The sequence below is a fragment of the Myotis lucifugus genome, unplaced genomic scaffold, assembly GCF_000147115.1.
Source record: "Myotis lucifugus unplaced genomic scaffold, Myoluc2.0 scaffold_380, whole genome shotgun sequence".
NCBI lineage: Eukaryota > Metazoa > Chordata > Mammalia > Chiroptera > Vespertilionidae > Myotis > Myotis lucifugus.
The window spans coordinates 753,502-769,817 of NW_005871428.1; the positions used below are offsets into that span (position 1 = coordinate 753,502).

General features: G+C 46.4%; 1 protein-coding gene across 1 annotated transcript in view; it reads right to left on the minus strand.

The window, feature by feature from the left end:
- The window catches only part of ERCC3 (ERCC excision repair 3, TFIIH core complex helicase subunit), a 47,530-nt gene that overhangs the window by 2,202 nt on the left and 29,012 nt on the right, over window positions 1-16,316 (minus strand). Inside the window, exons 10-12 of the mRNA XM_023765142.1 lie at window positions 7,912-8,008; window positions 6,744-6,861; window positions 1,854-2,032 (exon numbers count right to left, since the gene is read on the minus strand). Of these exons, the coding sequence (XP_023620910.1) occupies window positions 1,854-2,032; window positions 6,744-6,861; window positions 7,912-8,008 (394 nt within the window). The remainder of the gene's footprint in view (window positions 1-1,853; window positions 2,033-6,743; window positions 6,862-7,911; window positions 8,009-16,316) is intronic.

The window sequence follows — 16,316 nt, forward strand, 5'->3', positions numbered from 1 at the left end:
TCCCAGTTCAGTAGCGGCCCAGGACTTTTCTGTAAAGAAGCTGCAGCTGTTCTTCTTTCCTTTGAAAAATCCCAACCTCCTTCCCTCCTCCCATGCCAGCAAAGCTTTGTGATCACCTGCAAAGCCAAAACCAGCGGGCGACACGTTCTGTCTCCTTTTCCTTGGCCCCCCGCCGCCTTCTCATGGGCTCACTGCCCTCCCCCAGGCCGTGGAGTGCCCGGCGGAGCAGGTGGCTACCAGTGGGGCTGCTGGGCAGTCCAGAGACTACATTTAGGAGTCACCTTCAATACAAAGCGTAATCCGTGACTGCAAGACAGATGCTAACAAAATTCCAGAGAAATCTGCTCCCAAGCCACAGCAGCTAAATGACCACTCACAGATCAGCAGGGGTCCTGGCCATTTTAACCCCCCTCTGGCAGTTTTCCCGTCCTGCAGCAGGTGATGAAGGGGACCAGAGATGACAGGCACCGCCGCTGCCTCCTCCCCTGCCCCCAAGAAGGGCTTCAACCTCCTGGCTTGGACCCAGGGCTCCCAGCAGGAGGGAGCACTTACAAATAACAAAATGTCGAGAATAAATTTGTAAGATGTTTTTTCTAAAAGAGCAGGATGCCAGCCTGGTGCATGTGGTTTTTATTTCTTTGCAGATAACTTACTACAAGGCCTTCCTATCTGTCCCTGCAAAAAGCTTGGATTGATTAGAAAATGCCTAGAAGCAAGGATGTGGCTGGCTCTCCTGGTGACCATGGATCTGGAGTACAACATGGGGCCCCTCTGCACTGGCTGGCCCACCCCTCGAGTCATGCTTCTAGGAACTCCGACTGGCTGCTCTCCGCTGCAGCACCAAAGGTGAGGAAGATAGAGAAGCTGCAACCAACACAGACAACCCCATGGCAGGGCCTTCTCGCCAAGCTCACCCTTCAGAGAACCCAGAGCACTCCTGAGCGGTGCTGCTGCTACCCCACGCTCGCCCAGGGACCCAGAACAGGAATGCTGTTAGCAGCACAGACATTACCGATATGAACCAAGGCCCCGATGCAAGGCCTTCAGAATACTGTTCCGAGAGTCCTGTCCTCCAGCCCAGCACGAGACGTCTGAAAAGTGTCCCTGCCTCCGGCTAGGGGAGGTGGTGTCAGACCACTCTACCCTCTTGTCTAAGGCTAGTAACAGAATCGGTGTTAAACACCCATAGTCCCTCTCAAGTCAAGACCCTGGGAGCCTATACACCAAGTCCTAGTGGTCCTCTTAGTCCCCTGCTCCCAGCATCTCCCTCCCCACCCCTCAAACAAAACCCCCTTGGACACTGAACCCTGACATAAGCTTACTATTCGTGTCAGCAGGAAAGAAAATGCCTCAGCAAATGAAAGCTTAAGCTTTAGAACTTCCCAAGTTATTCAAATGCCTGATTGGTAGCATACTGGGTGGCTCTCATGTCTGAGGCCCACTGAGGCCCACTGAGGCCCAGGCGCACCAGCTGCCATGGCAAGAGCTGTCCCAGGCACCTGGAGGGAGTGCCCCTTAAGAAAGTAACCCAGGGGCTGAACCCAGGGGCTCAGCCTAACATACTTAGGGCCACAGTGTCCTGGCACCTCCAGTCCTCAGCCTTGCACAGTTCCCACCACCACCTAATGTTCTCTGCACAAGCCAACTGTAAAATGGGAATAAGCAGATTCCAGCTTCTTGCTTCAGAGGTTCTTTGACCTTTCGCTGGGATGGTGGGCAGGGGGGGATCTGCGCAGTACGCTCCCTCACAGCCCCCTGCAAGTCACGCAGAGGGCGCCTGCAGAGGGTGCCCAGCCTGGCAGCGCCCACCCCTGAGCTCTGCCCACTGGGACTACAGGGCCCCACTTCTCCTAGGAGCCCGAGTGCAGAAAAGCTGTGGTCCTACTCTGACCAGAGACCAAATGGAAACATACCTTAAAGCTATAACCCTGATCTACCAAGAACCTCTGTCGCTTGGTTGAATAAGCCATTTCCTGTGTGTCCTGGGAGACCAGCGAGTAGAAGAAGGCATTGTACTCCTCTGCAACCATCCCTGGGGAGAGAGCAGGAGAAAGGACATGAGCTGCGAGCGCGCAGGAACTCAGGGTCCAGGGCTCACAAGCAAACCATGCGGTGGGAGAGATGCAGGCGGGGCAACTGCTCTCAATTTGCATGGGGATGTCATCAAAATTCAACACTTCTGTGCTTCACAGAACCCCATCAAAAAATGGGAAAAACCCACAGAATGGGAGAAAATATTTACAAAGTATCTATCTGATAAAGGACTTGTATCTAGGTTACATAAAGAACCATTACAACTCAATAATAAGATAGCCCGCCGGTGTGGCTCAGAGGTTGAGTGTCGACCCACAAACTAAGAGGTCACAGTTCGATACCCAGTCAGGGCACATGCCCAGGTTGTGGGTTCAACCACCCCCGTCAGGGTGAAATACGAGAGGCACCTGATCCAATGTTTCTCCTCTTCCCCCCACCCCCCTTTCATATCTCTAAAAAAATCAATAAGACTTTAAAAAAAAAGAGAAACAGCCAACACAATAGCCATCCAGTGTGAATGGATCAAAATTTTAAAAATAACAGAAATAATTAAAGGCCAAAGTGAGAGACCAACAAGAATTTTTTTTGGAAAAAAACAAAAAAATAGCTATTCAGGAAGCACTGATCCAGGCAGAAGCCCAGACAGTGTTCTGACCAAGAGCCCAAGGCCAGCATGCTGGCTTCTGAGAAGGGCCTTTCCGTGCCTGGAGGAGGCTTTCCCACGTGCAGACGAGCTCACGGAGCGACGCTGGTTCTAGAGCAGCCGCGGGCAAACTACGGCCCTCGGGCCGAATCCGGCCCGTTTGAAATGAATAAAACTAAAAAAAAAAAAAGACCGTACCCTTTTATGTAATGATGTTTACTTTGAATTTATATTAGTTCACACAAACACTCCATCCATGCTTTTGTTCCGGCCCTCCGGTCCAGTTTAAGAACCCATTGTGGCCCTCGAGTCAAAAAGTTTGCCCACCCCTGCTCTAGACACTGTCTCACGCTCAGTCTGGGCCTCCTCGTGTCTGCTCCCCGGTGTCCTGCACACAGTTCTTCGGGCCACCAGGCTGCCGGGCCGCCCGCAGGCACGTTGCCTGCTTTCCCACCCAGAGGCCTGGGAAGTGAGATGAGTGAGGCCGCTCCTCCATTGTCAAGTGACCTGTTTATGTTTTTTTTTTTTATAACTATAGTCATCTTATTGTATATTATAGCCCCAGTACCTTATAACTAGAAGTTTAATCCTTTTGAACACCTTCATCCAATACCCCCACCCCTACCCCAAGTCTGGTAACCACAAATTTGAACCCAAGTTTGGTTTGGGTTTTTATTTGTATTTCACATATAAGTGAGATCATACAGTTTAGTCTTTCTCTGACTTACTTCACCTAGCCTAATGCCCTCAAAGTCCAACCATGTAGTTGCAAATGGCAGGACTTCCTTTTTTTAATAACTGAACACTCTTCTCATGTATGATACCACATTCTCTTTACACATTGACCTCTCAAAGCACTGTGAATATACCATGCCTTGGCTATTGTAAACAATCCTGCAATTAACACGAGGGTGGGGTTTTCTCTGACCTATTGGTTTCAATTCTGTCAGATATATTCCCAGAAGTGGAACTGCTGGATGACGTGGTAGTTCTGTCTTGAAGTGTCTGAGGAATCTTTATACTGCTTTCCATAGTGGCTGTGCCATTTACAATCCTACTACAGCAGGCACAGGGGTCCCCTGTTGTCCACATCCTTGCCATCATCTCTCTCCTGTCTCTTTGGATGACAGCCATTCTGACAGGCACTGTGGTTCTGATTTGCATGTCCCTGATGATTAGTGAGGAGCATCCTTTCATGTACCTGTTGGCCATTTGTATGTCTTCTTTGGAAAAATGTCCATTCAGGTCCTTTGCCCATTCTTTTCTGGGGTTATTTTGGCTTTTTGCTCTTGAGTTATATGAGGTCTTCATATTAACCTCTTATTAAGATATAATTTGCAAATCTTTTCTCCAGCTCCATAGTTTTGCTGATCATGCCACAGGTTTGCTGAACGTTTCTTTCACTGTGCAGAAGCTTTTTAGTTTGAGGTGATTTCAATTTGTTTATTTTAATCCCCACCAGAGGATATGTTTTCCATTGATTTTTAGAGAGAGTAGATGGGAGAGAGTGTGTGAGTGAGGGAGAGAAGGAAGGAGGGGGAGGGGGAGAGGGAGAAAGAGAGGGAAACATGGATGTGTGATTGGTTGCCTCCCGCACACACATCAACCAGGGCCAGGGATCAAACCTGCAACCCAAGTATGTTTCCTTGACTAGGAACTGCACCTGAGACCCTGCGGTGCACTGGCTGGCACTCTAACCGCTGAGCAGCACGGGCCAGCTATTGATTTTTGCTTGTTGCTTTAGGTGTCTTATCCAAAAAATCATGGCCAAGACACGTGCCAAGGAGCTTTTTTCCTGCGTGAGTTTTACATTTTCTGGTCTTTTATTTAAGTCTTTAATCCACTTCAAGTTAATTTTCTAAGTGGTATGAGAATGAGGTCTAGTTTCATTCTTTTACACGTGAATATCCAATTTTCCCAGCACCATTTATTGAAGAAACTGTCTTCTCTCCGGCGAGTATTCTTGGCCCCCTTGTCAAATATTAGTTGGCCATATTCGCTTAGGTTTCTTTCTGGGCTCTTGATTCTGTAACACTGGTCTGTGTGTGTTTCTGTGCCAGTGCCACAGTTTTGATTACTCTGGCTTTATAACATAGCTTGAAATCATAAAGGGTGATGCCCCCACTTTGCTCTTTCTCGGGATTGTTTTGGCTATTTGGGGTCTTCTGTGGTTCCATATAAATTTTAGGATTATTTTTTCTAGTTCTGTAAAAAATGACAAAGGAGTCTTCATAGATATAACATTGGCTTTGGGTAGTGAGGACATTTTAACAATATTAATTCTTCTAATCCACGTAGACAGGATATCTTTCCATTTACTTGTGTTCAACTTCTTTCATCAATGTCTTATAGTTTTCAGTGGAGAGAGCTTTTCACCTCCTTGGTTAAATTTATTCCTAAGTACTTTATTATTTTTTATGCTACTGTAAATGGGATCATTTTATTTCTCTTTCAGAAAATTCATTGTTAATATATAGAAACACTACTGATTTTTGTATGCTAACTAACATTTGTATGTTAACATTTTAATAAACTGCAACTTTACTGAATTCATTGATTAGATCTAACAGGTGTTTTTTTTTTGGTGGAGTCTTTAGGATTTTCTATTGGAAATCATGTCATCTGCAAATAAAAACAATTTTACCTCTTCCTTTCCAATTCTGATGACTTTTATTTCTTTTTTCCTGCCTGTTTGCTTTGGTTAGGACTTCTAGTACTAACCTGAAAAACAGTGGTAAGAGTGGGCATCCCTGTCTTGTTCCTGATCTTAGAGGAAAAGCTTTCAAGCTTTCAACCTTTCACCATTGCTAATTTGCCAACACTCAGTTTGCTAATATTTTAATGAGAATTTTTGCATCTATACTCATTAGGGATATTGGTCAGTAATTTTCTTTTCTGTAGTATCCTTTTCTGGCTTTGGTATCAGAGTAATACTGGCCTTGGAAAATAAGTCAAATATAAATATCTATATCTATATCTATATCTATATAATATATATATATATGTATATATATATATAAAATTCTAATTCAAATTCAAAGGGTTTTCAAATCACATTTCTTTCTTTTTGGTGGTAAAAGGATTAAGTCCTGAATTACTTTCATATATGCTAATCAGATTATGCTTGTCAGTCTATAAAAGCTATAATTTGTCCAGCAGCCTACTATATTCTGTTATGTAAATCTCACTCCTCATAATAGTCCTGCAAGATAGGTTGTCCCTCCTACTTTAGAGGGAAAATCAAGGCTCAGAGGGACAATTTACTTGTCCAAGGCCACACGGTTGGCCTGTGCTCAAGTCCATGCTTGCTATTTCTAACTTGCCCTGTTCTCCACTTTAAACACAATCAATTAGTTGCTTCTTAAACATATTCAAATACAGTACGATTCCACCATGAGCCCACTAATGTTGTCATTTTCAAACATCCAACCAGTCCAGATGCCTCCTAAGTATGTGGATTCCTTGAGCACAGGGCCCGTGTCCTTGTCTTAGGACAGCCTGGTCCTAGAAGGGTGCCACCTCTGAGCAGCAATGTTAGTCCCTGTCATGCCTGCAACCGAATTCCAAGGCCTGTTAACGCCCACAGTTAACAAGCAGAGCACCCACGCCCCGTGCTTCCCATTTCACAGGTTGTGAGGGAGGTGTCCACCTGTGGCTGCTCAGTAACCTGTGGTTACTCCTAACTTGAGGATCAGGGGACAGCTTCCAGCTCTGACACTTGCAGTGGTGGTCGAGCTCTGCTTTCTCCCTTCTATGTCTACATCATTAAGCATTGCCCCCTAGCTCCTCTTACTATCTACGTGGGTAAGAGCTCAATTTAGAGGGTATCTGTGTTGAGTTCCAGGCAGCCGTCATGGAAAACATCCACATACTCAGCCCCAAAGCCTGGCAAATGACAAGGGCCAAGGACACCTTGGTCCTCGCTTTGGGACTGCCTTCCTCAGAGTATGCCTGGCCCAGGAGCACCAGATCACCATCACACAAGCACAGCAGCTCAGCCCTCCCCCTCCCATCTGAGGTGGCTCAGGAGGGACCTCCCAGAGCAGAAGGGAAAGGCCACCTTTACCTTTTTTGGCTCGGAGCACTCGCCCTAGCCTCTGGGCCTCCTGCCGCCGGGAACCACCGTGAGATGAGATCTGAATGAGAACATTTGCTTCTGGCAAATCAAATGATGTGTCACCCACCTATGGAAATGAAGCAGCTGTGTGTCTGGGAAGGTTTTCATATATGAGGCGACAAGAGAAAAAATCCAACTGGCCTCACAATTAAACAAGCTCTGCAGATACTTTAGAAAAGCAATCACTACCCTCTTCCTATGCCAGGGCCCTTCCGATGAGCAGCCTCTCGAACCCAGTGCGCATGCTCCTGAGAGCCGTCCGAGACCATCGGGCCCCACAGGCACCACCATCCTCTCAGCTGCACTCCGTGTGGGCTGCCAACAGCCCAAGACAAGAGGGCCCGTCAACAGAGACTTTCTGTGAGTGGCTCTTATTTTTTGCTACAGAAATACGTCTGCATCAAACCATCCACACTTAAATGAAGGCCACGGGGACCAGCAGCACATGTCCGAGAGGTGACCTAATGAGTGCCACTGTTCTCACTGGGCTGAATTCTGATTCAGAGCAGCTGCGTCAGTTTGGGGGCTACAACCATCTAGATCCCCACCCCACACACACACACACACCACCACCATCAAAGTTTGGTACTTACAGACCCAGCCAAGGTCACTTTTATGGGTAAATCTCGTTTCTTTGGGGTTCTGGGTCTATTCTCATTTGAATGACTGTTCCAAACAGTTGGGCCACAAGCTTCTAATTGCAAATGAAAGCCATCCCCGAGCCAGGCCGACAGCTCAGCACCCACCACGGCACAGCAGGAGCCAGGCCCAAGGCTACCCACGCCTGCAGCATCTCCAACTCCACAAAGAGAATCTCATCCAAATGCCTACTTGTGCCCGAGTAGGTGATGAACTTTCCCCTTTTATAAAGAAAATACAACTTAAAATTCCTGCATCCCAAAAAGAGATGGGAAAAACTTGAGTCAAGCAAAAGGACTTTAGAGATTATGCATATACATAAAACCCTAAATCTACTTCTTCTACTACCCAGACACTGGGAAGGAAAACTGACACGTGATGTTCCTTCAACAAACACCAACTCACTGCCCAGATACCAGCCAGTGTCCCCGGGCCTTGGGGCTGCTGGGGCCTCACCACCACTGCATGCCACACAGACCTTGGATATGAAGATGGTGTTGATTTTGGGGTTGTGCTTGAAATTCTGGAGAATCTGCATCCTTTCTCCCTGGGATGTAGGACCATAGATATAGGGTCTAGAGAAGAACAAGACCGTATTAGGAAGACCATAGGATCACTCCTCAATTACCCTAAAAGCACATGAGAGGGAAAAGGAGCTCCTGCAAAGTGCTCTCTCCCAGGAGGCCTGCCACCCAAGAATATCTGCAGGAGACCCATAAACATGAGTGGCAATGCACCTTCCCCACCCCTTCCAAAACACACACACGCCATCCCTTCACCGCTGAGCTGAGGTTCAAGGTCACCATTCTCCCTGGGATTCCCTCCTTTACCTTTTTCTTTGTTTTTGGACTAGGTCTCTAGCTCCAAGCTTGGTGTCTATACAAAGAGAACCCCCGGCATTTCATGAAGCTCAATGAGGGTGGCAAATGAAAAAATGCTATTTGTAAACCAAAGCTTGGAGCAACTCTTTTCCTAATGACACAGGCATTCTCCTCCAAGAAAGGAGTAGAAAGGAGCAAAGGGCCCCTTCCAGACTTTTCTCTACTGACCTCCTTTTACACCAAGTTCAAAACCTATCTATTTAATTCCCAGTTCTCGGCCAAAGAGCACCATCATATCTGACGGCCTCACTGATCATCCGTCACCTCTTGGCACCTGGCAATGCCATTCACGGAATGACCTAGTTTCTGTGGCTTTCTTTCCCAGGGTAATAACAGTGATGGTGATGATAACAAGGACAACTACCGACACACAGGTCCCACACACACCAAACACCAAGCAAGATACTATGTTGAAAAAAATCCATCCATCCCTGCCGACAGTCCTCAGACTGTGAAAGGCAGTTTCATGTTCCCAATTTACACACGAGGAACGAAGGGGCAGGAGACTGGCGAGGCTGAACCCAAGTGTAAACACTCCACCTCTCAGGCCATTACATGGAAGGCTCAGAAAGCAGCATTTCTGACCCTCCACACGCTTCCCAACCCTGTGCTACTAACTAGGAATGGGTGTACCTGAGAGAGCAAAACCCTTGCCGTGGGGAAGCAGGGTGGGGCCTGGGACAGATGGACACGCAGGCTGATGGCCTCAGGTCACCCCAAACACTGCGGGGCCTGGGACAGATGGACACGCAGGCTGATGGCCTCAGGTCACCCCAAACACTGCAAGTCTGTCATATAGAGTGTTCGGGCACCACACAAATCTTGTTCTTTCCTCTGCGTGTCATGCTGGGAAACCCCCTCTTCAGAACCACCTGTTTCTCAACACCCAAGTTTTATGTGGCTCTTTTTCTCCTCATAAGAAACGACTCACATGACGGTGAGCCCCGTTTCTAAAGACTCCCCACACAGGAAATGAAACAGAAGGGTAACCGACCTGCAGAAGGGCCCCTCACATAAGCTGAGCACCGAGTAGATGCTGGGCACAAGAATCCTGAGGCGGTGCTGGTAAGGAAGCCCATGTGACAGAGCGAGGAGGCCGAGAGGCACACAGCACCCCCAAGGTGCACAGCTAATAAGAGGAGCTGCTGGGAGTCAGGTCCAGCCGTCAGAATCCAAAGTGGTGTCCTTCCCACCTCATATCCCAAACAACCCACAGTCTCTCCTGCAAAGTCCTGAGTGACGCCTATGCCTTTCTAATTAAGGCTGGATGAGCCAGAAGCTCGGAGACCCCCACCCCACCTCAGTCCTAAGCACATGCCCAGGACCCACAGGATCATTTTAAAGAAAACAAGACAAGCAAAAGCACTTCATATACTTAAAGGCCAGAGGTACACAAGAAAGAGAAGTAAAAGTTGTAATTATCTTTCCATTATCCATCAGAGAGCCATGACCTGCTGCCCTCCATGGTGCCAGACAGGCACAGATTCGACAGTGCCGGGCAAATGCGTGTGCCTGACCAGGCAGATCTCAGGAGACGACAACCAAAGGACAAGCCTCAGGTGTGTTTGAATGCAGGTGTAGGGCAGGGCCCTTGAAGAAGGCTCCAGGAAGAATCTAGATGGAGCACTGAAATGGCGGGAGGGGAGGGGAGAGAGAAGACAGCTGTTAAATAGGACACAGTAAACACGCATTGCTTTATTGCCCCTCTCAAACTGTCACCATGCAGAATTAAAAAGAGAAACCCACAAGGGCAAAGAGAACAGGAGAAGTAACAGAACAGAGAGTGAACAATATTGTGGAAGTCAACACACAGAGAGGAAGCAGATGCCCAAACCCGCACGAGGGAAAGCCAGTACAAACAAGCTCTTATGTGCAGAACATAAAGCATTCCAGACCTAGTCGCCAGTGGCCTGGGAAGGGGGCGGGGGTCAGACAGCAGACAAGGGCTGGCCAAGTATCGAATGAGGAGCAGGGTGAGGCCCCAATCCCAGCAGCCAGGTATGCCTCCTCGCATCTGGCAGAAACCTGGAGGCTTTAACTTCTAGGTTCATAGAGGCATAGTACTTAGGGACCTCATGCAGAGCTGAGGGCAAAGGTGAGACTGCAAATGAATCCCTTTCTCCCTCTCCCCCCACATGCTGGCAGCCAGAAGACCCGAAGATTCCTCTCTGGAGAAGCTGTCCTGTCCAAGAAAGACCTGGAGATACTGGCATTTCTCAATCTCTTCATGCGTCACCAGGTTCCTGCCCATCACGCATGGTGGGGTCCACAGGTTGGCTAAGCTATTCAGAAGGCCAATTCGCTTCTTAGTGGCCGACTCCTTTTTTTCTTTGGTACCAAATTACTTTATTTGAAGGAATGGTACAAATGACAGTCACGAGTGGATGATTTCGTGCAAGTTATAGAAAGGGTAAAGGCAACTCAATGTGCAGTGTTGCTTTGGTGATCAGGATGTCACCCCGAGGCTACACAAAGCAGCCTAACTAGTGACGGACTCTTAAACAAGAAAATACAGCCAAGGATCACCAAGTCAGACAGGCTCTGCAGACAGAGGGAAGCAATCAAAATAATGAAACTTGAAGAGAAGAGAGACAGTGCAGGAACAGAAGAAATGTCAAAGCTCGACCAGCCCAGAGAAGACACTGCATGAAACAGGAACAGTCAGCAAGGAAGAGTTCTTGCAAACTCACAAATGCTTCAATAGAAGGGCTGGCAGACAAAGGAAGAAAAAATAGGAGAAAAAAGAAAACTGGGGAAGTTGTTCCAAGACCTAACATCTTACAACAGGGATTCAAAGAAAGACAGAACAGAAAAAAAACAGAGAAGATGAGTTAACAAAGAAAAAAAAATTCTCAAACTGAAACACGAGTTTTCCTATTAAAAGGGTCTAATGGCCCTGCCCAGTGCTCAGTGGTTAGAGCATCAGCCCCAAGCACTGAAGGTTCACAGGTTCAATTCCCGGTCAAAGGCCTGGTCGGTTGGGGGTGTGCGGGAGGCAACCAATCAATGTGTCTCAGGTGAGGATTAACCAGGAAAGGGTTAAAACTGCCCATCACAATAAAAGAAAATGACCACACTAGCCATACAGTTTTGAAATCTCAAAAAGATTCTAGAAGCTTTCTGAGAGAGGAAGCAGATGACACAGCAGACCCTGTGCAGAGAGGGATCAGAAGGGCACCAGGCTTCCCAGCAGTCACAACGGAAGCCCCAGCAAAACTGAGCCTGCCTTTACCATTCTGAGGCCCAGCCAAGCTACTCGTCAAGCGTAAAGCTGAATAAATAATCTGCAAGAAAAGTCCCAAAAAACTTTCTTCCCTCCGGAATCTACTGGAGGATGTGCTCCTTCAAAATGAGTGACTAAGAAAGAGGAGACTTGAGATACAGAAAAGAGGGCTCCCACACAGGGAAGAGGTCAGGGAAGGACGGGATGCTGTCAGAGGGAGCCCAGGACTCTGCTGAGCAGCAGTTCTAGTCCGAGAGATGGCGTGCTGGTAGGCATCCCACCAGGGAGAGAGATTTAAAAAGTACTGACGTGTCTGACCCTGCTGAGAAGGGTTCATGGTTGCAGGAAGGGTCTGAAGAGGAACAATTAAGTCTGTTAAAAAAAAAAACTAAACTAAAGCAATGACAAGGAAATTACTAACTCCAGGAAAATAAAAAAAAAATAAATAAAAAAAAAATATATATATATATATTACTGGTTTTCTTTTCTTTTTTTAATTCTATTTTCTTGTTTAAAGTATTACAAATAGTAGTACATAGGTCTCCTTTTTCTCCCCCATTGACCTTCCCCCGGCCTCCCCTACCCCCCAGCATATGCCCTTACCTCACCCGCCCAGTATCTTAAAAAATTTATTTTTTAAGTCTTATTGGTTCTTTTTGTTTGTTTTTAATTGATTTTTAAAGAGAGAGAAAAGGAGAAGAGAGAGAGAAACATCGATGAGAGAGAAGCATCACTGATTGGCTGCCACCTGCACATCCCCCATTGGGGATCGAGCCCACAACCCGGGCCTGCGCCCTGACCAGGAATTGAACCAGGGACCTCTTGGTTCCTGGGTTGACATTCAGCCACTGAGCCACACCAGCTGGGCCATAAAACACTATTTTTACAAAAATAATGTAGTCATAGTACACTATGTGCCTTGGCTTGAACAATACATATACAGTCAAAATCCCTGAATTCTAACTTAACACCAAACATACTGGGAGGATGGGGCAGTACAGGAAAGAGCTAAAGCCTAAACTCGCGTATTAGGAAGTTAACAGGCAATCTCTATAGTTAATAGTCAAGAAATTAATATATAAATTATTACTTAGAAATATGGAGAATAGAGTTGAAGGTGGCTCGCCTTTGGGAGTACCAAGATGGCGGCATAGGTAACCTCCAGTACTCGCTGTCTCCATACCATGTCAAAATCACAACTAAAATACACAACTACTATCGTTCAGAACCACCTGAAATCTGGCTGAACAGAAGTCCTACAACTAGAAAAGTAAAGAAGGCACACTGAGACTGGTAGGAGGGTGGAGGTGCAGAACAGGCTGGTGTGGCATGTTTTTAATCGGGAGGGATATCTCCACTGCAGAGACCTCCATGAGGAGCAAGGAGTCCTAGCCCCACACCAGGCCCCCAGCCCAGGGCTCCAGAGCCCTTAACTTTGGGCTGTAAAAACCATAGGGGATTGTGGCTGAGTAACACGGAGGCTGCTGGGGCTCCAGGCAGTTTCTCTTAAAGTGCCAGCACACGAACTTACAAGGCCCCACTTCCTCTGAACTCCAGCAATGGGCAGCGGCTTTGGGGAATCCAGACACATAAGAGGAGGAATTGGATTGTCTGGCATCAGGGCAGGAACTCAGGAGTGGCCTCCTCTCAGATAGAAGTGGGGGTGGGGGGGAGTGCTTTCAGGGGTCATTGCTCCTGTGCTAGGTAGGACCTCCCCTGTCACAGAGCTGACTAGCAGCCATATCTGAGTTTCCATCAGCCTGGCTCACACTGTTTGCTCCATCCTGGTAATTCCCCGAGAACCCGTCCCATTCCAACTTGCAGCTCTACCCAAGCTGTTTGCAACAGCTTTCCCATATGGCCTGTTCTGGCTCAGGCTTCAGACTTTCCTAAAATCTCTTAAACAAGCAACAGGTGGTGTCAGTGTGCTCCAAACCTATAAAAAAAAGCCCAAGACCCAGCTCTAGCACCAGCCTGCCTTGCTTCACATCTGGGCCTCACCTGGGCACTTCCAAGCCCAACACAAGTTGCAGCCATCTGCAGATCTCTCTGTAGCTCCTGTCAGGTGGCCCCGGCAGTGGCTGACTTTGCAACTCCCGGGAGACCCCACAGCCAGTGCACCCAGAGGACAACTTCAGACCACAGCAGGTTACAACTCTACACATCCACAAGCAACACATGCAAGGGGCAGACTCAGTGAGCACCAAGGCCCCACTGAAGCAAGTCCTGCTCCATAGGGTGTCTCCTGAACAGCAGCTCTCCTTCTGTAGTCTCAGCTGGTCCTCACAGCCAACTGGCCTGGAGGTCAATTCCTCCCAGTAATGCCAACAGCAACCAAGGCTCAACTACAAGACTGTGCACACAGCCCACACAGGGGCACACCTAGAGTGCCCAGCTCAGGTGACTGGGGAGGCTGAGCCACTGGGCCCTACAGGACAGCTACTACACACGGCCACCCTACTAATTTCAGGAGACATAGCAGTTCTACCTAATACATAGAAACAAACACAGGGAAACAGCCAAAATGCGGAGACAAAAGAAACATGTTACAAATAAAGAAATGGAAACAAGCCCTAACCGGTTTGGCTCAGTGGATAGAGCGCTGGCCAGCGGACTGAAAGGTCCCAGGTTCGATTCCGGTCAAGGGCATGTACCTTGGTTGCAGGCACATCCCCAGTAGGTGGTGTGCAGGAGGCAGCTGATCGATGTTTCTCTCTCATCGATGTTTCTAACTCTCTATCCCTCTCCCTTCCTCTCTGTAAAAAATCAATAAAATATATTAAAAAAAAGAAAAGAAATGGATACAAGCAAACTACTGGATACAGAGTTCAAAACAACGGTTATAAGGTTATTCAAGGATCTTAATGAGAGCTTCAAGGGACTTAGCGAGACTTTCAAGGATCTTAGTGAGAATGTCAAAGACATGAAAAAGGACTAGTCAGAAATTAAGCATACACTAACTGAATTAAAGAATAATTTATAGGGATTCATCAGTAGAGTAGAGGATTCCAACAACCAAATCAACGATTTAGACTATGAGGAAGCAAAAAACACCCAATCAGAAGAGCAAAAAGAAAAAAAAAATCAAAGAATATGAAGAGAGTGTAAGGAGCCTCTGGGACAACTTCAAGCGTACCAACATTCACATTATGGGGTGCCAGAAGAGAGAGAGCAAAATATTGAAAACCTATTTGAAGAAATAATGACAGAGTCCAGCTGTCATGGCTCATTGGTTATGGGTTGACATATGAACCAGGAGGTTGGGGTGTGGTTCCCAGAGTCAGAGCATATGCCTAGGTTTAGGGCTCAATCCCCAGTAGGGGTGTGCAGGAGACAGCTGATCAATGATTATTTCTTATCATTGATGTTTCTTATCTCTCCCTTCCTCTCTGAAATCAATAAAAATATATTTTTTTTACAAAAGAAAAGAAATAATGACAGAAAACTTCCCTTACCTGGTGAAAGACCCAAACAAGAGGAACCCAAAGAGGCCCACACCAAGAAATCATCATTAAAATGCCAAGGGTTAAAGACAAAATCAGCAAGAGAAAAGCAATCACTTACCTACAAGGGAGCTACTGTCAGCTGATTTCTCAATAGGAACTTTACAGGCCAGAGGGAGTGGCAAGAAATATTCAAAGTGATGAACAGCAAGGTCCTACAACCAAGATAACTCTACCCAGCAAATCTATCATTTACAATTGCAGGTCAGATAAAGAGCTTCCCAGGCAAGAAAAAGCTAACAGAGTTCATCACCACCAAACCAGTATTACATGAAATGTTGAAGGATATTCTTTAGGAAGAGGAAGAGGAAGAAGAAGAAAAAAGATTAAAAAAATAAGAACAATAGAATGGCAATAAATACATAGCCATTTTACAATGTATATTATCAATAATTGAATCTAAAAATCAAAATAAGTGAACAAGGAATCTGATGAACAAAATAAAATGGTGAATAAAATAGAATCAGAGGCATGGAAACATGGAACAGACTGACAAATCTCAAAGGGAAGTGGGGAAAGTAGGTGGGAAGAGATTAACCAAAGATATTTTGTGTGTATGTTTGTTTGTTTGTTTTTTATTTAAATCTTTATTGTTGAAAGTATTACATATGTCAACTTTTTTCCCCCAATTGACCCCTTCTAGCCCACCCCTGCACTTCATCCCAGGCCTTCACCACCCTATTGTCTGTGTCAAAGACCTTATATGCATATAGACATTACCTATGGACACAGACAATAGGGTGGTGAAGGTCTGGGGCAGGGTGGGAACTGGGTAGAGGGGGACAGTAGAGGGGAAAAAAGGGGGACATCTGTAATACCCTCAACAGTAAAGATGTTTAAAAATTAAAAATAAATAAATAAATTTAAAAAAAGAAGGTAGCTGCCTTTGGGGAACAAGAATTGTGGGTGGAAAGACTGATACATGAACTGTGGTTTTTCTTAACTACTATGTTACTCTGATAAAAAATAAAATCTTTATACTACCAACAATAAAAGGTTTATTTTTTAAAAAATTAAAAAAATTAAAGGTACAATTTTAGAAATTTAAGAAAGTTAATTTTTTTTTGTCTCAGCTTTGTCATCTGTAAAATGGGAACAATGCAATTGAATTCCTTGCATGGGTAAGGATTAAGTCACAGCTTGCTCAAGAGAAGCTGGTCTGCATGGACACTGCCCTCCATCTACCACCCCACAGGAAGAACGAGGCCTGCCTGCAGAAAGGGCCCTTCCTTCCGCTACACATACATGCCCTTGAGGCCCACTGGAGCAGGAGCAC